A 22,948-nucleotide genomic window follows, 5' to 3' on the forward strand; every position below is an offset into this window, starting at 1 on the left:
ACTAAAGATTTCTGTTTTATGCTAATTTAAACTTTGTTTGTTTAAGACATTTTTAACATTTTTACATAAGGAAGTTTTAAGTTTTATTTTGTTTTGAAAAACATAATCTGTTTTGAATGTGAGCTATAAAGTCTAAATATTTTACTTTTCAATAATTGCATCTTTTTACTGTAGTGCATCACAAAAATGACTGAAGTGAATGAAAGTCCACAAGGAAATGAAAACTAGTGAATGCATCTGCTAATTGATAGTAATTATTATTAAACGTTAAATGAATGTCAAAGATTTTAATGGTGGATCTGCTGTTTAGGCTACGCTTTGACCCACTATGCTCATCATTGTGTTCATATGTTGTGTAGCTACTTCATGTGATTCCAGTTCATGCAAGTCAGGAAGCCTCTAGTCTGTAAAAGGCTGGATTTCAAAATAAAAGACCTGTTGGAATGGCTGCTCTTTTTAAATTGCAAACACTGATCACAGTTGAAGCAAAACAAAAATACACTTTATATCAATAAAACTGAAAACCACATTATAGTAACAACAAGATCACATTAAACATCAACTAATTAAGTAGAATGCAGTTTTTACATTTTCTTTTTTAAATTTTTAAAACATTTGTTCCATCATAAAGTTTTAAATAAAGAATCAGAGCAGAAGATGAAGCTGCACTGAAAGCCTACAGCAGAAACACAAAGATGCAGTTTTAACATCACTAAACTAAAACGGAAAAAAGTTACACAAACACATTTTTTGAAAAAAAAAGTCAATTTTAAACTAGTTCCAGTAAAACCAGTTCAAACAGTTTTTTTCTCTCTGCTGGACAGAAGATTGAAAAATAAAAACTTCACATGAAACTGTATTTTTCAGCTTTTAGAGACTCGTTTACAGCAACCAAACAGAACCGAAAACGTCTTTTCAGCACCAAAAGAGGATCAGCAGATCAGCAGTGTTGTGGTTCCTCTGATCCAGCAGGTTCTTCAGAACTGTTGATGGAACAATGGCTGCCTCCTGCTTTGACATAAGTGGCCCTGAGGGGCTGAAGGGGTCTTCATGGAGCTGCGTGGGGTTGCTTCTCGCTCAGCATCCTGGTTGTTCTTTGAGGAGACGCCATGGGGATTGAACAGGACGTCCACAGTCCGTGTTCTCTGAAGGACGTGTCCTCAACTTCTGCCTGTGGCAGCTGCAGACGTCCTCCTAGTGGTGGTTTCAGGAACTCCAACAGGTGCAGATCTTTAGCCTCCTGGAAAACATCAAAATCATTTTTTTTAAACTTTCATTTCCTGTAAAGAGCACGGAGTCTTGGTGTCGTGTTCCACAGAAAAATGTTGGTTCTTACTTGTAAAAGTTGCCTCATTTTTGGTCATTGCTGAAGCTGCAGAAGATCCGGAATGAGGCAGCCCATCTGTGTTTGGGTTTCTGTTTCCTCTGGAGTGGTTCCAAACATCTCAGCATCTTCTCTCCTCGTCTTGTGAAGTCGTGGTGCAAAGTCCGTCTCCCACCATGACTCCTTTACAGGATCCGCCTCTCCTACAGGACACAGAAACATGCATCTGTAATGATTTGATTCATTCACTGAGACCTTTGGTTTGTGCTGCTGACATGTTTGTCCAGGTTTGTTGTGTTGGAGCATGTGGAGCCAGCAAGAGGACTGAGGAAGGTCTGGAGCTGCTAAGAACCATGAATGAGAGGAACTCACCGTCTGGAAGGAAAGCTTTGTGACAAACACACAGTTTCAGGACTTTCTTGGTTAGAAAACTGTTGGAAAACAAAGATCTCAACTTTGCATATGAAGCATCTGGAACTAAGATAGAAGTTTGTGACCAAACTCAGGCTCCTGTGAAGGAAGATCCTCTGGTTTGAGCTAAAACCTGCTTCAATCTATCCATGCATTCATCCATTTATCCATCCATCCACCAACCCTTTCTTCTATGCATCCATTTTTCCATCCATCCATCCATCCATCCATCCATCCATCCATCCATCCATCCATCCATCTATCAATTCTTCCATCCATCTATCCATCCATCCGCCCATCTGTTTATCCATCCATCCATGTATCCATCCATGTATCCATCCAACCATGCATCTATCCATCCATCCATCCATCAACCCTTCCATCTATGCATCCATCCATCCATTAATTCATCCATCCAACGGTCCATCAATCTCTCCATCCATCCAATCATCCATCCTTCCAACCATCAATCCGTCCATCCATCCATCAATCCGTCTCTCTATGCATCCGTCCATCCATCCATCAATCCGTCTCTCTATGCATCCGTCCATCCATCCATCTGTTTATCCATTTATCCATCCATCCATCCATCCATCCATCCAGCAAGCTTTCCATCTATGCATCCATTCATCAATTCTTCTATCCATCCATCCACCCATCCATCTATCCATCCAACCATGCATCCATCCATCTGCTTGTCCATCCATGCTTCCATCCATCCGTCCTTCCATCCATCAATCTTTATCTGCAGGGTCATGAAGGATGCTGGAGTCCACCCCAGCAGGGTAAAACCTGGACAGGTTACCAGACCCGGATTTACACGCGTGTGTCTGGTAGGGGATTACGTAAACTCATGACTGGCTTTTGGAGGATAGGTGTTTGGTGCTGCCCCCAACATCCAAAACTTTGGCAATCAGGTCCCATGTCCGCTCCTTCCCCACTGAGTTCTTGTTATGTTATGTGTTTGTACTTCAAAAATTAAACTTGATGGTGTTATCTGCGGTGTTAGTGTGTGTCATCCCATGGGCACATCAAATAAAATAAATAAAAAATAAAATAACAATTAATTTTAAAAGTACAAAGCAAGTTTTTATTTTAAAACCCTGGGCTGTGTATCCCTTGTGCTATCCTAGGCACTTAAACATTGGGAGTTGGGTCATCTAGACCCACTAGACAGTGCTCTGAACCTTTTTCTTCAATGATTTGTGATCTTCACTGGTGTCCATGGATTACATGAAATCTTTCCACCATTATTCACCTTTGTTATGGTAGGGAGAACACGTCAATGTAAGGGGGGGGGTCTTAGGATAGGTAGCACAAGGGTTAAAGAACTTTTAGGACACGCAAAGAGTTACAGTAATCCAGCCTAACAAATGCATGGATGAGCTTTTCAGCAGTTTGAATAGGTTTTATGATATTGTTTATCGACTGATATGTCTTGAGGAATGTTCTGGGATTGATTAGTTATGACTTTACCCACCACCAGGGGGAGTTCCTCCGCACTGCAATAAACATGAGGAAATCCCGCGTGATTCTTTCTCCCCTGTTCTCAGAGGTGTAACACGTCTGACATCCGTTTCTCTGCACCGAAACGCAAGCTGTACGCAGCAGTTCTATTTCCGGTTTGTGGACGCGTCACGTTTACTATCGTGGCAAAAAGGTGGAGAACCGTAAATTACAAAGTCTCCAGCTTGTTCAGAATGCAACAGCTAGATTGTTAGCAGGAACTAACAGAAGAGATCACATCACTCCTGTGTTAGTTTCACTTCACTGGCTCCCAGTATATTCTAGAATCAAGTTCAATATCCTCCTGCTAACCTAAAAGGCCTTCGATGGTATGACCATTTAAGGAATCTTTGTTTACAAAAGCTCAGTCCAGTTGGCCAACCGTTAACCTGAATTAGTACTGTGCAAACTGAACTTGACCTTCATAGACATGGAGTAGGCCTATGATCATAACTTTTATTGACAGAATATTGGATGTAGATAAGCAAGAGGAGGGGTTTGGCTTTGGATCCTTCCCGCTCAGAAAAGGCTTTCTGGTAATTTCCCGCTGAGATTAAGCCACTGCAGCAGAAACTAGACCCTTTAAGCGTCTTACAGTTCAACTCAATAAAATTCATGATTATTCACTTTCACAAGTTCATTGGAAGGGCTGTCCTGTATTTTTTGCGTAGGACTTTGAAACTCGTGTGGTTGTGAAATAGCGTTGAACTTCATCAACATAAACCAAAGCTATCTACGCCGACTCATTTAAAAGTTGAATTAAACTCAAACCTCCTAAACTGAACTATTCCGCGTTTGGCAACCTTTTTTTCTGATATCAGTTGAAATGAACATTTATTTTTGTTGTCTTCATGGTTATGCAGAGTCGCCCTCATCAAAAGTCTGACACAAAAGTCTACAAAACAAAGTGATGCAATTCAGCCTTTTGTCCTGTACATGGGGTGATGTCTTAATGATTAACTTCTCCTCGGAGTGCACTTGGTCACAGTTCAAACACAGACCTGGCTCAGAGTTTCTATGTGTGGAGGGAGAACCGGCCTGCAGAGGCAGCCCAACGCGATTCTGCTTTTGGTTTCAAACCAACGCTGGTTTCTTCAAAAACAGGTCTTCAGTCGTTGTCCTGGCACAGACGGAAAATGCCTTGATGAGGATGATTTCCAAATCTAATAAGTAGTTCCAATAAGTTCTGTTAAAGGTCATGCAAGGTCACGGTGGCCAGTAATAGGAAGGGAAGCCAAGAGATCCCGCTCTGCATAACAGAAGCCAGAGCAGCCAAAGCTTAACTGCAGGTTCTACTGCACAATTTTCTACCTTCTGTTTGTTTTCTGGTGCTGACTCAGATTTCTGCACTGTGACACCGGGACAGGAAAGCTGACGTAACGATGAATCAGCACGGCATTATGGGTCTATAAAGATAGAAGAAAGAGCGCAGAAAGAGTTTGGATTCACAAATACAGAGTAAATGAATCGCTCAGTCAGACTGACCACACACAGATTTTGATGTAGGAGTTCATTGAGCCTCATTTCCATAGAACGGTTCGGTCCAGTCCGATATTTTGAGCGTTTCCATTATAAAATCGACCCATTAGGCCGGACTGAAGGGAGCTGCTGTTGAAGCCCGTTGATTGGCTGAAGGTCATCATGACAAAAGAAAGCGCCAATAAAATGGCTGTTTTCCTCTTAGCTAACCACAATCTTTTCTCAAACACCATTAAATGTTTTGTAGAAACGAAGAACCAAAAGAAAAGAAAAAAAATGAGCTGCTGGATGACCGGCGTTGTTGTTGTCAGCTTCACTCCGCATCCGCCATGACGGTCCAACTTTGAGTGGAAACACTCACCTGAATTGCTTGGAGCATTCTAAACTGGACCGGACCAGGTGAAAACAAGGCTTTAGTGAACCTCTGAAAAGGTGAAAACTAAAATCTAATGCTTCCCTGCTACTAAAAAGTTTGAATAAATTAATCTGATTTATGAGAAAACTCAAACTTCTGAAGGTAAATGTTGGGCTCCAATTGGGCTCCATCTGACCCAATCAACTGAAAGAAGAGGTTTAATCTGTTAAAAACTAGATTAAAGACAGAAATATTTAATAACATGTCGAAACTATTTGAACAATATTGCAAAAAGCTGTTTTGTAAATAATATTCACACATTCTGGATGAATCAGTGGTTTATTGTACAGAAAATACACAAATATAAAAGACATCAAATATTTGTTAGAATTCATTTCTCTGAAAGTCACAGTTGAAGTTCAGTTTGGAAACAGAAGAGGCTTTAGGAGGCTCGTACCCAAGAAGGAGTACTTTTTTGGCAAATTTTACTCTCAACAAAAAATCAAAGACGGACAGGAATAAAAAAAAGACTGTCACAGTTTTTCTGCTCACTGATGTGACAAAAACATTCATTTGTTCTTTACAGTTGTACTTGAGTGTGGTGCATGGAGAACACTGCAGAACAGTTTATTCACAAAGTTACTTTTTTCAAAGTAACTAGCTACTAGTCACTTCTGACCCTGATGAAGACTTGAAGCTGCACAGACTGTTATAATCCATAAACAACAAGTTCATGTTGATAATAAGAGGAAACATTCGTGTACTGATCTAGTTTAGAGTCTGAGGAGAGAAAGGCTGTGAATCTGATCTGCATATTCTATATGAAGGTGACGGTCTGGATCAGAACCCAGAGCTTCCTCGCATGAATGTCTTAGTTTGGTGATGAAGACCAACTGTTCCTCCTGAGCTACAATGAGTTTACTCATCAGTGGACTTTTTTCATTCTCTTTTTGCACCAAACATTTTTACCAGAAAAAAGCATTTACTGTGAAACAGAAAAATTATTCCTGAAAATTTAGATTTATTTTGGTTAAATTCAGCCAGTAAAATTACTAAATGTAATTTCATTATCATTATCAAGGCTGGATAACTACTTTTTATTACCAGTGAGTAATACTTTTTCAATTTCTGCTGGTTTAATTACAGTTTACCTTCTGAAACTCCACGTTAGCCATCATAGAATCATCATGAAACCTTTCAAACGGACGAAGTGGAAAAACAGCTGCACGTGTCTCATTTTCAGCAGGTGGAGGTGGGTTCATGTGAATCCTTCTTCTACTTTCTGCATCCAGATGTTCCTCAGCAGCTGTTCAAAGCTAGGTGAACTGCACCAGCATGTGCATGAACCTGAATGTTCTTCTTCAGGAACTACAGCTGTCCTGTTTATTACTGCATAGTTAATATTCTATACTGTATAGTTTGCATCATTTGATTTTTACCGTAATATCTTCTGCTTTTTCTCCTTCTTTGCTGGCATTCACTGAGGGCTGTAAAGTCACACACCACGGACATTTGACAATAAAAGCTTGAACATGAATAAATGTTTACTTCTGCACATAAATGGCCGACACCACCTTTCCCTGGATGAGGTGAAGCTTCAATTTCAAACAGCACTGATACTTTTCCATGCAGGTTACCTCCTCCAGCCGTCTTTTTTGTGAAATCCTCCAGACTTCTTGGGCTAAGGCTTTAGGATAAGACCATGTGAGGTTTGCACATGTTTTTAGGAACAGGATAATGTCACATTTTTGGGAACAGCTCCGGTTTTGGTCCCTTCAGCCTGTATCCAGTCAGATTACAGTTTTGTTTTCCTTTTAAATAGTTGGTCTCATCTCTGCCAAAGTTCCTGTAGCACCAGCTGCTCCTGTGCTTGAGGGTTGGGTCAGACTGAGCATGTGCACACTTGCAGAATGGTGGCCTCTGTTCCAGTGAGATGAGCGGCGAGGCTCTTCAGGCCGCTGGGTGTTTGAGGGCGCTGCTGCAGCATCTGGACTGTCAGAGGAACGGAGCATGAAGCCGAATGACTTTTGCATCATTGAACTGAAGCTGAACGGAAGTAGAGAAACTCTGAACACTGCAAACCTCCCTGTTCACTCATTTTCTCCTAACTTTAAGGAGAAACACCTCAAGCAGAAGCTTTACGACAGAGGAGCAGGAGTTCCTAACACGCTGCTTCAAGGCCGTGTCACACAGCCTCTACGTACATTTTCCACGTATGAACTTTCGGTCTTTCCTGATTCGTGTGTGATTTCCGTGACTCAATAGTAGTTCTTGCGTTCGTCGTTGGTGGATGTGTACAGATGACCCTCAAGGGTTTCGGCCGACGGGTCTTTACGTGAATTTGGTTTTAAGCTGTTTTAAAATTTTCGGTCGGTTGAAAATGACGCAGTTTATGAGTATTTTATGTAGTTTATATGCAATTATTATGTAAATCTTACGCAATTATGCCAGATTTCTTTGAGAGGCATACACGAATTTGTGGCTTTCCACAAATAGTCTAACAGACTTTTCATGTGTCACCAAAGTATAACTTTTAGAACGTAAATTCGGCGTACATATCTTAAAATTACGTAACTGACACACACATTTTCCGCCAGATTTGACTTTTAGGTTGATTGTTCTGTCCGTGGTTTATTCGTACTTCTTTCATGGTTTTGATGTGGTTCATTTGTAATACATCTGTGAAAATTTTACGTGAAGACCAAAACTTTTCTCACTTTTTCCACGTATATTCACGTATGACCAACATCATCCATTACACACAAAATGTACGTAGTGGCTGTGTGACACGGCCTTCTCCTCTCCATGAGTTTTTAGTGACAATTCTTATTCTTTTTCAGGCTTTTTGGAAATAAACTGAGTTAGGCTCTTGCAGTATTTACTTTTTTGAATAATTAGAATCCTAATGATTCATGTTTGCTGTGATGTTTCTTTCATCGCTCATCAGTTGTGAGCTGAACAAACACAGAAACACACATTGCTTCTTGGCGTTCATCCCTTTCATGAAGGTGTCAAACCTTCCTCAAAGGTTTGGAGGGCCTTGCGGTGTTCCAGCGTTCAGCTGTGGACTGTTCATGGATATGTGTAACTGTGGTGAAGATAGAAGCTGTCCTTCCAGCACCGCTTTGTGGTGGAGCTCAGGCTGAACATCAGCAGGGAGCCTCCAGGAACACGGTTACTCCCTGGAAAAATCTAAAGGGGCTTCCGTACTTTTAGCGAATCCATCCTTATCCTTCGGTCCGATTTGAAATAAGCAGGAGGGAGCAGCTTTTTTGTGTCAGTCATGCTGCTCTGACATAAAGCCGACATGGAGAGACGGCCTGCAGCTCCAGCAGACAGGGAAAGTTTCCCCGTCACCATGAAGGCTCGTTTTGCAGAGGGGTTCATTCAGAATGGACCTCCTTTCTGATCAAGGGTTCATCTGGACATGAGCAAATGTCACCTGTTGGGTGTGCAGCGATCTGTGACAGGATGTGCTCAAAGTGGAGCAGCTGGTTGGTCCAGTCCTGACAAGCCTCGTCTATTCCCGGTCCGTGTCCTCCGTACTCTGGAGGCAGGACGTGTGGATGAAAGAAGTGCCTCAAGTCGCTGTGGAAGTCAGCGCCATGCATGTGGATCTGCAGCAGGAGACACTTGGTTTAACGTTCTAAAGTCAGCTGTGCTGAGAAAACGTGTGTAATTCAGGCATGTGCTGCAGGGGGCGCCATCTCACCCTCTGCTTGATCTTTTCGGGCAGGAAGGGGCGGATCATCGCAAAGACTGGCCGGAAGAACCTGGGCTCATTGACCAGATGAATTCCCCGAACTTTCAGTGGAAACGAGTCCTGGGGAGAGAGGGAGGCGAATCTGCACTTTCTGAAGACGAAATTTAAAAATGACTCTAGCTGCGTTTCCATCACACATACGCGCATAACTTTATCCGAATTCTAGAAATGTCCATAAAACACAATTTCTCAATTACACTGTTTGCATGAAATCCTAATTATGAGAATAAACACAAACTAACTAACGCAATAAGTCGTTCAAAAACATGAGGACAGATGTGACCAATACTTTCATTGACAGCAGATAAATTCAAATTTCTGCCACGACACTAGCGCTCATCATCACCTATCAAAGGAGACGTTGGCGTCTTATTCAGAGCATGGAGCGGCAAGCTCCTTACGCGTGGAAATGGTGGGAATGGTGGTTGGTGATTTTCCAGAGGAGCTGTGGATCCAACAATTCCACATGACACGCTCAACTTACGCTGTGGGACCTCAGGTGGCGCCTGCTGTGCAGCGCCCAAGGCCGCCAGTTCCTACCAAGAAGCTCATAGCCAGCTGGTTGTTGGTCACATGACTCATTTAATTTAAAAAGTGTTTCCATTGCAGTTTTGAGAAATATGTAAATTTCTACCACCTCCTCTAAGCGTAAACACTTTTTCCATAAATTGTCGTGTTTCCATTAAGCAATTTTATTATCGCAAATCCAATTTGCGCAATTTCATAGTCGATGGAAACGCAGCTAGAGATTTCTATTTACCTACCGACAAAACACAGGAAATCTTTTTCGCAAGGGATGGGTTAATTTGAAGGGCGTGTCCTAAGCTCCACCCCTGCAGGTCAAATATTGCCTTCAAGCCCCGCCTCTGTGTTTCTGTCTCCATGGAGATGATCTCAGATGTCATCAGGCTGACCCGGAACACCTGATAAGGAGACCAGTCTTTCGTGTTCCATTGACCTGCAGTCACGTGCACAGACACACGTGCACAGACACACGTGTCAATGTTGAGTCATCATCAACAGCCTCTAGGGGCCGTTACTCAGCTGGGATCCAGCAGCTTCCTGGTACTTTTGTGTACGACTCCAGAGTCTATCGTCGACTCGAAACATACATTTTACAGCAAAAACTGAACGCAGATCATATTTATACTTTGTTGTAGAATTTTAAAATAACCTTAACACACAAAAAATGTACTAAATTAAAATTAAAATAAAAACATTTAAGGAGAATTTTGACAAACTTTTAACAAACTCAAAAACAACCAAAACTTCAGCAGACAAAAAAAAAAAAGAAAGAGTGTATTTAAACAGACGACGAAGTCCCTTTAGCTCTAAAATCAAGACAAGATCACTGGTCCAATTCAGACTAGGGGTGTAGGAAAAAAAAGATTTGTTGATATTTGTTGATATTTCATTTGGCGATACTTGTATCGATTCACAATGCTGTGAGGCTGTTTTCCACATAAACCTCCAACCGCTAGTTTCAGCTCACTGAGCCTCTTTGAGCAGCTCTACTCGCACAAAACAACAAGATCTCAGAGAAGCAGCTTGTTTTGTTGATATCAGACATGAACTACTTAGTTTTTACTTGGGATTGGTACCGAACCCAAACTCTGTGCCATGTTGCTGCCAGGAACATACAAAAACGTGGATTTGGTGCTTTGTAGCTCAGATCAGAAAGAGTGAAGCTCTGCAGCTGCACAGTGGCTAATGCACACAGCCAAAATGCTGTCGGCAAAGCGGGCCAAAGTTCTGCAGAACCTCCCAGCAATAGATTCTAGTTCAGAGACCTGATGGATCAGAGTGATGTGTACAACACTCTGGAAAAAGGCCATCGTCGTGGCGATGAGCGGTGAAATGCGTGTCTACTTCCATGTGTGAGAAAGTGGAGCTGCAGCTGCAGAGCAGAAATAAAGCATCTTAGCCACATTGAAACGTCTCCTTCATCCTGTCATGCTGCCTCATCATCATCACTTTATAGTTTCTGGAAAGAATTCGTTTTATTTTTTCAAGCACCGTTCAGACTCCTGAACTGTTCAAAGGTACTGGAGAAGCTACATTAAACATTTTATATTATTAAACATACTTTTGGAACCTTATAGGTTAAGGCACATTCATTCCATTTACTTTTTTATACTGAAAAATATTTTGTTGTGGAAATCAGACAATGTTGACTGTTCATTTTATATATTTTAAGTTACCAGAATAAAAGCACTGTGAATTTGGGTAAAAACAACTTATATACGAGATACAGTTGCAGTGCTCAACATTATAATTATTAAATAAGATGAATTTTAATCAATTCATTACAGTGAAATGTGTATTAATATCCTGGTAGAGTTTTTTTAAGTCATACTCTAAAAAAATAAAATAAATAGAATGTGTTCTGGTACATTATTGCGATATTTATCGAATCTTATCGTTGGACGCGTATTGGGATACGTATCGTATCGCCAGACTCTCACCGATACACACCCCTACTTCAGACCACGTGGTTCTCCTTTTAACAAGAAAAGTTTCTGAAAAGCGGACTGCGCCCTCTTCATGCCCCCCTTGGTTTGAACTACAACCATTTCTGAACAATAACGCAGAACAGCCACCGTCTGAGAGCAGGAACATCGGGAACCATTGGTGAGTTCTGTCCAGGACGGCGTGCTGTGGTTCTTCTAGTTCTTGCATGGATGTCAGAAACATCAGTCCTTACAGTTCAAACCCAAAGCGAAACATCACAAACTGCTGTGCTGCATCATCGCTGTGAGCACGGTCGTGTCAGTGAAGGAAACCTGTACAGACCGATCCTGTAGATGAGCACCCTGCTGCCGGCGTGGTCCCGCTGGGGGAGGACGGCGTGGTAGGACATGTGGAGGAGGCCGAGCACGGACGAGGGAGACAGGCAGCTGCTGATCTCAGGACTGTCCCTCCGCCATCGTAGGTAGTTCAGCAGGAGCTGCAGAAGACATGACAACCAGTACAGCAGGCTACTGGGACAGTGTCCAACCTGACAAAGGGGGGTTGCGGGTTCAATTCTATAGCTGGGTCATTTCTGAAACCTTTTTCCTCTATACTCAGTACTAGCAAATAAGTCCTATGACCATAGGTGAGTATTGGAACGAAGATCGACCGGTAAATTGAGAGCTTTGCTTTTTGACTCAGTTCTCTCTTCACCACAATGGACCGATACAGCGACCACATAACTACAGACGCCGCTCCGATCCACCTGTCAATCTCACGCTCTGGTCTTCTCCCACTCGTGAACAAGACCCCAAGGTATTTAAAGTCCTCCACCTGGGGCAGGGACACCAAACTACCTTTCTCCGGTCGAGAACCATTGCCTCAGATTTAGCGGTGCTGATCCTATTCCCAGCCGCTTCACACTTGGCCACAAACCCCCCCAATGCACGCTGGAGGTCCTGGCTCGATGAAGGCAACAGGACAACATCATCTGCAAACAGCAGAGAGGAAATCCTGTGGTCCCCAAACCAGACCCCCTCCGGCCCCTGGCTGCTTCTAGAAATTCTGTCCATAAAAACTATGAACAGAACCGGTGATAAAAGGCAGCCCTGCCGGAGTCCAACGTGGACCGGGAACAGGTCTGACTTACTGCCGGCAATGTCAACAAGCTCCTACTCCGGTCATACAGAAACCTGACAGCCCTCAGTAAGGCCCCCTTACTGAGTAAGGCCCCCATACTCCCAGAGCACCCTCCACAGGATACCACGGGGGACGCGGTTGAACGCCTTCTCCAAATCCACAAAACCCATATGGACTTGATAAGCGAACTCCCACAATCCCTCCAGCACCCTAGAGAGGGTGTAGAGCTGGTCCACTGTTCCACATCCAGGACGGAAACCAGACTGTTGTTCCTGAATCTGATGTTCGACTATCGGACAGACTCTCCTCTCCAGTACCCTGGCATAGACTTTCCCAGGGAGGCTGAGGAGGGTAATTCCCCTGTAGTTCGAACACACACTCCGGTCCCCCTTCTTAAAGAGGGGAACCACCACCCCGTCTGCCAGTCCAGTGGTACAGTTCCTGACTGCCACACGATGCTGCAGAGATTTGTCAGTCAAGACACTTTCACAGCATCCAGGGACTTGACGTACTCATGGCGGACTTCATCCAGTCCTGGAGCCTTGCCACTGAAGAGCTCGTTGACTACCTCAGTGACTTCAGCTTGGGTAATAGACAGCCTCACCCCAAAGTCCTCGTTCTCTGCTTCTTCAAAAGAAGCCCTGTCAGTGGGATTGAGGAGATCCTTAAAGTATTCCTTCGACCGCCCGACAATGTCCCCAGTCAAAGTCAACAGCCCCCCACCTGCACTGAAAACGGTGCCTGTGGAGAACTGCTTTCCCCTCCTGAGGCGCCGGATGGTTTGCCAGAATTACTTCGAGGCCAACCGATAGTCCTTCCTCATGGCCTCACCGAACTCATCCCAGGACCGAGTTTTTGCCTCCGCAACAGTCCAGGCCGCAACTCGCTTAGACGGCCGATACCTGTCAGCTGCCTCTGGAGTCCTGCAAACCAGCCAGGCCTGGTAGGACTCTTTCGTCAGCTTGACGGCATCCCTTACTTCCGATGTCCACCACCGGGTTCGGGGGTTACCGCCTTGACAGGCACCAGAGACCTTCCGACCACAGTTCCGAGCAGCAGCAGAGACAATGGAAGTGGAAAACATGGTCCACTCTGACTCAATGTCCCCAACTTCCCTCGATACCTGTTTGAAGTTCTCCCGGATATGTTAGTTAAAGATTTCCCTAACGGAAAGCTCAGCCAAACGTTCCCAGCAGACCCTCACAGTACGTTTGGGTCTTCCAAGTCTTTCCGGCCTCCTTCCCCGCCAGCGAATCCAACTCACTACCAGGTGGTGATCGGTGGAGAGCTCTGCTCCTCTCTTCACCCGAGTGACCAAGACACAGGGCTGAAGCTCGCCTGAAACAACTACAAAGTTGATATTTGACCTCCTGCCTAGGGTGTCCTGATGCCATGTGTATTGATGGACACCCTTGTGCTCGAACATGGTGTTCGTTATGGACAAACTATGACTAGCACAGAAGTCCAATAACAAAACACCACTCGGGTTCAGATCGGGGGGGCATTCTTACCAATCAGCCCCTCCAGGTGCCACTGTCATTGCCCACGTGGCCATTGAAGTCCCCCACTCCCAATGGAGTCCCCCGTTGGGGCACTTTCCAGTACCCCTTCGAGAGACACCAAGAAGGTCTGGTACTCCAAACTGCTGTTAAGCCCGTAAGCCGAAACCACATTTAGAGACCTGTCCCCCAGCGGAGGCGGAGGGACTTGACCCTCTTGTCCACCTAGGTCAGGGGTGGCTAACCCTGGTCCTCAAGAGCCTCAACCCTGTCTGTTTTCCAGTTCTCCCTTGACTGCTTGATGCTGATAACCCAAACCAGGTGTGTTCAGTCAATCAGGATGTGATATCACTTGAGTCAGCTAATCAACAGCAAGCTGGTTAGAGAGAGCTGGAAAACAGGCAGGGTTGAGGCTCTTGAGGACCAGGGTTAGCCACCCCTGACCTAGGTGAACTCCAACACTTGGCGGCTGAGCTGGGGGCTCACGAGTAAGCCCACACCAGCCCGCCACCTCTCACCTTGAGAGTGGTAGAGAGTCCAACCCCTCTCTAAGGACTGAGTTTCAGAGCCCAGGCTATGTGCGGAGGTGAGCCCGACTATATCTAGACAGTATCTCTCAACCTCTCGCACCAGCTCAGGCTCCCTCCCAGACAGCTTAGCTCCTGGGATCACTCCAGCTCTCAAACTCCCCGACCACGTTAAAAAGTGGTGGTTCACGGGGGAGACCCCAAAGTGGTATTTTGATCCATTCATGCATTTCTGAGTATTCCTCTTAAAAACCTGCTCTTTGAGCACCAGCCCCTCCCAATCCAGGAAAATGAGCGGGTCCCCACATTGCGACATTACAAAATGAGGAAACGCCCCTTCCAGGAAGAGTTTCACAGCCCCCCCTCTAGACTAACACACACGCCCACTTTCTCAGTTGAGTCAGCAGTGATTGGCTAAACTCTTTCGTTTTCTATGAACAATAGGCATGTCCATCTTTGTAAAATTTCAGATGTTTGTTTTTGTGGAAGAAACGCAGACAAACTGCCAACGCCTGCTCAAGGATGATGTCATGAAATGGGCGGCACCCACAAAGAGCGAAAGGCGGAGCCTCAGAGATCCAGTCGTCTTACTTCAGATTAGGAAAATAAGCAGTTAAATAATTAATATTTCATTACAAAATGGTTCTTTAGTGTACCAAAGGTAATACATGATGATATATATGGATTTATAGTTTACTTGGAAAGGCTTAGAATAGCACGTTAAAGGCTTTTTGAGTCTAAAAGTCAAAAGAATGCAAAAAAAGGAATGATTAAACATCAACAGACATTGGTGGTTCCACTTAAATGTGAGCACAGAGATGAGAGCTGAACGAACTGACAGGCCTGCACTGTGAAGGACGGGCTCCAGCATCTCCCATCCTTTAAAGTGCTGAATAGATCTTTGGGCCCATGAGGATTGTCTCATTCCAGAGAGAAGTGGTCCAGGCAAAGAGATGAGCTGACGCTGCTGCAGCACGCCTGCAATGGTTGTGTCATCACGGACATGCCTGCAGCTGCACAGAAATCTCTGTGCTAAAGGAGACCTGTGAGACGTGGGGCCTGTCACACTAACAAAAATAAAACAGAGGGATGCTTTTGCCCTCCTTTATAAACCCCTGGCACAAAGGCAAACCTCTATTGAAAAACAGGCATCTATCTGCTGTAATGGTGCTGCACCAGAACACAGCTTCCAGGTCCGTCTACAGGTTTGTGGCGAGCAGCCCAGTCTGGCCTTTTTCCAGCCAAGTCCACCGTGTTTGTACTAAAGTCTGTTCTCAGAAAGAAGTGTTTTTCTCATGACTGAGCTCAAAGGCCATCAGCAGCAAGAGCTGTGGATTCATGACTCACAGTCTGACAGTCTGAGTTTGGGCGATCTGTCCATAAACAAAGCATCAGCCGTTTAATCAGAAACGTGGGGAGTTTCCTCCCATGACCCACAGAGAATTTGATCAAATTAATCTGAAGGTTTCTAAATCCAACACACTGTCAGTGTATTAGAGAGAGAAATCAGCGCAGACTGTTCAGTCTGTTTAAAAGGCCTGTATTATGCTATTCTTATGCATTTTATAGTAAACAATATCCATGTATATGATAATAAACCTTTTGAGTTGTGAACATGGAGGTTTATGCTGATCATCCACAGCTGATTCTATTGAGTTATTTACCCTCAGATACATCAGTATCTGGTTTTCAGAGGTCATCTGATTTGTCGCTCTTCCCCCCATGGTTTTTGTCGCGCTTTAGTTTATTAAATCAATGTTTTAGTTTCTGCCACCGAACCTGGTCTCCTGCAGATTGGGTTCTCCACCGCCTGTTCCTGACAAAGATCTGCAAATTCTATATGCGTCTGTGAACTCCAACTCTGTTCCAGAAAACGTTTCTCAGTAGATACAATTATCAGCTGATTTATCAAAGAATTCATAAAGTTTGTTTCACTCAAATGTGGATAAAATGATGGATCTGTAAACACATTTGCAATGAATGAAAAAATAATTAAATGACTTGGTGTCCCTGAAGCCCCGAATTATCAGCGTTAATTCCCTCTGCGGACGTAGGTTATTGTTCATGTTGGGAGAAGCAAACTCCAGAAGTCGCGTCCTCAGCTTTCATTTAATATCAGACGATCATTTGACTGTTAATTATTCTTTAGAAACACAACGTCAGATTTTTTGCACAGTCATGATTAAAGTCAGACGTACTGTGTCAGCAGAGAAGCACATTTTAATGCTCTGAAGAAAATGAATGTCAGATTGATCAAATAAAAACAAAAAGAATATGACAGCGATATGTAAATTTAAATAGGCTGCATGTAGAATGTACAGCTTGTTATCACGATAACGATAAATTTGTGATTTATTGTGCAGGCCTACACCTTTGGGGTTGTTTTGTGAAGAATGAACATTATAAAACACTTAAAAGCTCAAAACGTTGATTTTGCATTATATATATTTACATTATAGAAATGTAATATATATATTTTTTAATATTATTGGTTGCATGTATGACCCTAAACGTAACCCCAAACTTCCTTTGGGTTCGTGCGGCCAAGAAAAAAGTTCAGCACCAGCTTTGTGGGGCTACAAATGTAAAAATTATGTGACAATTTTACCACATTTAGACTTTTTTTCTATATGTGCTGCATTTATATCAGAATTTGTCAGTAATTATCATAAATATAACCATTATCTTTGACTTGAGGGTATGTACCTTTAGATGCTAAATATAAATTTAACAATGCTTATTACACATTACATATAAATGTAAAAAAATGCTAAATATAAAGGTAAAATGTAAAGTTATGTGTACATAATAAATGTAAATGTACGCACATCTACATCCTACGTTTAAATGTAATATGTAAACATTGTATCATAAAGCAAACCTATATGTAAAATTTAAACGTTAAATATAAATGTCACAAGTAAATGTTAAATATATATCTAAATGTTTCATATAAATATTATATCTAAATGTAAATGTCAAGTTGCATATTTAGAAAGTCACTTTATTTTTTTTAGGTGAAAAACATTTTTACAGCAAAAAGACATATTTTCCAACGGCATCATATCTGTTAAGGGAAAACACCTGGGAGGTATTTCAGAAAGCAGGTTATGCTAGCTCCCGCGGTAAGTTTGAGGCTAAAGAAGTGTACAACCACCGCTTTCGGTTCCAAAAACAGTGGTATGTTTCAGGGTATGTCAAGTTGCCATAGCATGAGAGGGTGATAAGACCACGTTTGGATATTGGATAGATAAACCTTTTCACTTTGATCTAACTTAAATATTTGCTTCAGTTAAGATAAATCATTTTTTTAGTTAAGTGAGCTTAAAAATAACACATAGTTATTAGACAGTTATTTTACTTTCATTTAAATTAATTCAATTAAGTAGGTGTAACTTTGGTGCTGCTGTTAGATTGGCACCGCAAGGAATTGTGGGATACCATTCCCTTTGCCTGTCTGGACGGATTTGGGTGTAAGTGTGGGTTTTTGACCAAATGTGTTTAGTTTTTTAGCTGTTTTACTGTGTTTTGCCGAGTTATTTGTACTATTTAATTCTTTCTGCACCATGAGTGAGAGGGAGGGAGAGGATGGTGAGTTTATATAGCACATATACCATAAATACCACTATATATGTATATATATATATACAAATGGTATATGGTTACAAGCTTCAAAGCTATCTTGTTTCATTTATTTAATGTTATAAAAATGAGTATATCTGCAGGCTCAAATTTAGACATATGGGAGTTCAAAAATTACAATAATTTAAGATGGAAAAACATTTAATTGAATTGGAGTAATATGACATTTAGTTAGATAAATATGTAAATTTTAGTTGTAAAAATACACTGAGTTGGATACATGAAAGAAATTAGGTTGAAGAATTTAACTCAATTACTTGTTACCAATTGAATGAATTTAAGTTGGATCCGTTATATATACGTATGTATGTCACATTGAAAATAATATCAGAAACTCTTGCGTTTACTTTGTCCGTTCTTTTTCTCCAAGCAGAAACTCTTCCTTTTGCTGATGATGAAGGCGTGTTACTTTTTTGATGGTCTTATAATCTTCATACGCCGCCATTAAAATCTCAGAATCCGTCTAACTGAAGTATAGCGCTCTTTTTTTCTCCACGCGTTTCCATGGTAACTAAATCGGCGATCCATTGAGAATGTCTTTATGTACTTGCCGAGCACGTGCATTAACCCAGGGTTACCAAGTCGAGCGTAATTTCGCTAACTCATATCCGGTCTTTTGGAACCGACATACCCAGAGTAAGCAAGTTCAGGGGGATTTCAGCCAGAGTTCAGGGTTAAAGTCAGGGTAGTTTAAACATGCTTCATGGCCTGAAAGCTGATGATTTTATCTGATCGTGAGGATAACAACCTGCAGGTCACAGTCTTACTCGGAAAAGGTTTGACTCGTTTTTATCAGCATGTTGGGTTTTTCTGCTCTGTTTGTTGGTTTTTCATGATCCTTAAGTCTGAGGTCAACTGTAAACCTTAACTATCTGGGGGGGGGGGGGGGGGGGGTTTGCTCTGTATTATGCTGGTAATTCTTCATTTTTTAGGTTTTTGCAATTGCAGGACGATCAGAGGAAGAGGAGTGGAGGAGCAGATCGGTGAAGTGCAGGAACAAATCATAGTTGCAGTTTGAGGAGGTCTGGAAGCTCCAAGAGGAGGAAAACCATGAAGTCCAGGAGGAACCAAGACTCTGATTTTAGATCCACTTCATGAAAACAGAAGGTGGTTCTGGTTCTGAGTCCTCTGGATCCAGTTTGCTACAAAAGAGTGAATCTGGATTCTGAGGGACTTTGATTAAAGTGGAACTAGAACACAGAGGAGCTCCTCCTGATCAATCAATGGGAGCCTGAGCGTCTCCGGTTTGGTGACTTCTGGTTTCCTTGCTTCAGTTTTTGGTTACATCTGAATTTCAACAAATAAGTTCTGGATCCTGGAGTAGAACCAGAGGCTCTGACCAACAGCAGCTGGAACATCTGGACGTCCTGACGGCCGGTCTCGTTTTCTGTGGTCGACCCCCCGGACCCCTACCTTCAGGGACAGCTCCACGTCAAAATCTCTGGCGCGCAGGAACTTGAGGAGGAAGCCATCTGAGAGGGGGGGTCCGGCGGGGCCCCCGCCGGCCTCATCCGCTGCCTGCCTCAGGCGGGACACGAACGCCCGCAGCTGCTCCGACTCGTCCGGGAGCTCGCTGAGCTCGGCTCCGTTCATGACGCGCGCGGAGCACTTCACGGCGCTCCGCGCGGCAGCGGGGGGGATATGAAGCCTTTAGGGGGGAGGCGGGGGGAGCCGTGAATGACGTCAACGCTCACCTGGGACTGGTCCCCGGCTGCAAGCTTCCCAGACAATTCAGGCCTGAGACTGGAGCCAGTGACCCGGATGAACACGCGCAGAACCGGACACTGTCCGAGCGCGCGCTCCTCCGAAAAGTTGTTCACGGCGGCGGAACCGGGAGCCATTTCTGATTTGGTTTTGTTCAAGCTGTCATCCAGACAGTTTGCAATTTACGAAAGCATGTGAGTAAACAACCACAACAAACAAATTACGTCAACAACCCGCTCGGAGATGTCAGAGAGACCGTGCTCCAGCGCGCGCACGCGCGCGTGTGTGTGTCTAGAGGCTCAGAGCTTGACAGACTTCAGAAGGGCAAAATTACTCGGCAAAACATAGTAAAGCAGCTAAACAACGTTTGTATGACATGAAATCTCTGCGTCTCACTTTTTCATTTAAGCCACCGATGAGATTTAAGACCTGAGAACCAAAGAGGTAGAAACCATTGATATCACCAGCCAACTTTGAGGCTATAATAAGAGATTTACCTTAAAAACACACAAATCCAGCAGACATGCAGAGAAAGGAGGTGCTGACTCAGTAGAAAAAGAGTTTTCTTTGTCAACATTTGAGTTTAGTCCTCTAAACTTTTAGCCCACTGTTACCCCCCTTTCCGTGTCTAGGGGTACCTAGGGGGGCAGAACATAAAAAAGTAAAGTTTTAGGCTACCTAAGTTTAATATCAACAAACACCAAACAAATGTCTCCATACAAAAGTATAACAAAATTTACAAATAAATAAACAACCACCAACAAAAACTAAAAGTGAAGCAAAAAGGCTTCAGGGTGAACCAAGGCCAAAATAACAAACAAAACCCCACCTATACCCACTGAAATCTTGTTTTCTTACCTGTACAAAGGAAAAGGGAAAACAAAGACAAACACTAACCTCCCTGACCTAAAAACAGGAGATAACAAGTACTAAATGGATGGATGGATGGATGGATGGATGGATGGATGGATGGATGGATGGATGGATGGATGGATGGATGTTCTTTCCCATTACTTTCTTGTTTTTATATTTGTATATTATTTATACAAATATTGTATATTTATATTTATTTTGTGCACCATGTTTTCTCTGTATTTCAGCAAGTTGATCTAAACTGTAAGGATTCCCTCTCCTGCAGGTCGTGTGGTTGAGTAAATGGAGTCAGCACCCTCTGTCTCATTCATAAACTCAGCTCACCTAGGACTTCAACCCGGGAACATCTATTGAGTTCGCAGAGTAAAGAAATGGCACAATACTATAAGGATAAAGTGCTGTAGTATGTCACTGTACTGTTGGTTCTTTTGCAAAAAAAAAAAAGACAACATAATGAATTTAAATTAGTAATTAATTTAACCATTCAGGGGAACCAATATTAACTTTTTTCTTTGGGAATGTCATGATATTAGTATTTAATTTGAATAATTCAACAAGAATATTTAATCTATTTATTCATCGTTCATCCATCTTGTCTCACAGGGCTGCTGGAGCCTATGCCTTCCTATCCCTTGGACATCCTGGACAGCTCACCAGTCTGTCATAGGGCCACAACCACACACCCATTCACACTTAGAGACCATTTAGAGCACACGTGTCAAAGTCAAGGCCCGCGGGCCAAATGCGGCCCGCCATGTCATTTCATGTGGCCCCCAAGAGCATAAAAGTTTTCTTTTAGTTTTCTTACAAAAAAAGATAAAAATTGGTGTGTTTTTGTTTATATCTAGGGGAAATCTGACTTGAAATATTGGATTGTGCAACTAAACATTAGGACTCAAATACTGTCCATAAAAACCTAACCTTATAGAATCAAATTTAAAAGGATTTATGAAATAGTAACAAGCAAGCATATGTTTTCTTTTCAACTGTAATTGTCACTTTAAAAAGTTATAATAAATAAATAATGAGTTATTTAACAATAGGCAGTAGTTGCATTTATTTTTCATGACATTTAGTTACATGTATAAGTTATATCTGGCCCTTTGAGGACAGCCACTACGCTATGTGCCCTCGGTGAAAATGAGTTCGACACCCCTGATTTAGAGTGACCAAATAACCTTAAAGGGACATGTTTTTGGATGGTGGGAGGAAGCCCGAGTCCCTAAAGAAAACCCACGCAGTGTGGGGTGGGTGGTGTGGGGCCTTGGGTATCGGCGCCTCAGGGGATGGGAAACCTGGGCTGGGGGGACCTGGGCCCTATGCTGGGGGACGGCTGTTTGACCACCAGGGGACAGTCTATCAGCTGTCCCGATTTACCCCCTTCCTTATATAATCTCATATTAGGGTAAGGGGGTGGGGGTTTAGCCTGCGATGCACCTTGGGGAGAGGAGCTACTTGGGAGTGGTCCCCCTCCCATGTTTGCCGTATGGAATGGGCCCCCCCTCTCTCGGTTTTATTTGCACCTTAGACATGTAGGGCCCTTGGTAGGGGGGGTGCTTGGACATCACTGCCAGCAAGCAGCAGATGTCCTCTTAGCGCCCTACACGCCAATTTTAACTGCACCTCAGACATTTAGGGCGCCTTGGTGGGTAGGGTGATGGGACATCACTGTGAGTAACCAGGAGATGTCCCCTCAGTGCCCTACCCACCAATTTTAACTGCACCCCCTTAGTACACACACCCTTTACTCCTCCAAATATACATTCCAACATATACACACATACATGCACACGCACACCCTCACAAACACACTTGCATTTCGCAAGGAAGGTGGGACCTTGGACCATCTGTCCCCTACCCCATCCCTGGTAGGGGGAACTGGGCCCTTGGCAACGGGGGCAGCCTCCACTGGGTGCTGGTTTTCTGGGCCAGGCAGTGCTCTCTCCGCGCAGGGAGAGGGATCCATGAGCTCTCTGGCAAGGCCAAGAGCCGGGGATCAGATCACACCTGAGACGGGGGTGTCCCTGTGGTGTGGGTTCTGGTCCTTGCCCCTGAGTGCTCGGCCTCACCAAATTTCCAACTGTGAGTGAGCCTGGTCGGGCCATGTTTACAACATCTCTTGTGGACCCCCTCTTCTCCTGTGTGCCCTCCTTCTGGGCGGGGGCGGCTGGCCCCTGCCTTGCTCCTTCCTGGACCCACCGTGGGCCGGGTGGGTGGCTGCCTGGAGCGCGGAGCGGGTCTTCCTTGGGGGGTCCTGGCCCATACCTGGGGTGG

At 43.5% G+C, this 22,948-nt stretch overlaps 1 protein-coding gene and 1 long non-coding RNA gene across 3 annotated transcripts; both read right to left on the reverse strand.

Moving 5' to 3' along the window:
- Positions 1 to 562: 562 nt before the first annotated feature.
- On the reverse strand, positions 563 to 1,892 carry LOC110016975. The gene is made up of 3 exons (XR_002292297.2): positions 1,600 to 1,892; positions 1,337 to 1,527; positions 563 to 1,240 (listed from the first exon to the last, which is right to left on the reverse strand). It is a non-coding gene; the product is annotated as an uncharacterized LOC110016975 (long non-coding RNA).
- A 3,503-nt stretch (positions 1,893 to 5,395) lies between these two features.
- Positions 5,396 to 19,820, reverse strand: ttpa (alpha tocopherol transfer protein). 2 transcript variants are annotated; one of them, XM_023964933.1, is made up of 5 exons: positions 19,511 to 19,820; positions 11,632 to 11,785; positions 9,603 to 9,796; positions 8,788 to 8,898; positions 5,396 to 8,707 (listed from the first exon to the last, which is right to left on the reverse strand). In XM_023964933.1, exons 1-5 carry the CDS (start codon positions 19,688 to 19,690, stop codon positions 8,459 to 8,461), a joined length of 888 nt encoding a protein of 295 aa, XP_023820701.1. In that variant the 5' UTR covers positions 19,691 to 19,820; the 3' UTR covers positions 5,396 to 8,458. The 2 variants fall into 2 exon arrangements, with proteins under 2 accessions (XP_023820701.1, XP_023820702.1); XM_023964934.1 differs by having other exon boundaries at positions 5,396 to 8,692; positions 19,511 to 19,809.
- Between the last annotated feature and the right edge of the window lie 3,128 nt (positions 19,821 to 22,948).

Source organism: Oryzias latipes, chromosome 17 (genome assembly GCF_002234675.1).
Source record: "Oryzias latipes chromosome 17, ASM223467v1".
NCBI classification, from domain to species: domain Eukaryota; kingdom Metazoa; phylum Chordata; class Actinopteri; order Beloniformes; family Adrianichthyidae; genus Oryzias; species Oryzias latipes.

What these genes read in the sequence shown, in the direction of transcription:
- ttpa (XM_023964933.1), bottom strand. Translation starts at nt 19,690, where the DNA reads ATGAACGGAGCCGAGCTCAGCGAGCTCCCGGACGAGTCGGAGCAGCTG. An exon ending in ACGTGGAGCTGTCCCTGAAG is followed by an intron (nt 11,786 to 19,510) that starts GTAGGGGTCCGG and finishes TGTCTTCTGCAG; the next exon opens with CTCCTGCTGAACTACCTACG. An exon ending in AGATTTCCTGTGTTTTGTCG is followed by an intron (nt 8,899 to 9,602) that starts GTAGGTAAATAG and finishes CTCTCTCCCCAG; the next exon opens with GACTCGTTTCCACTGAAAGT.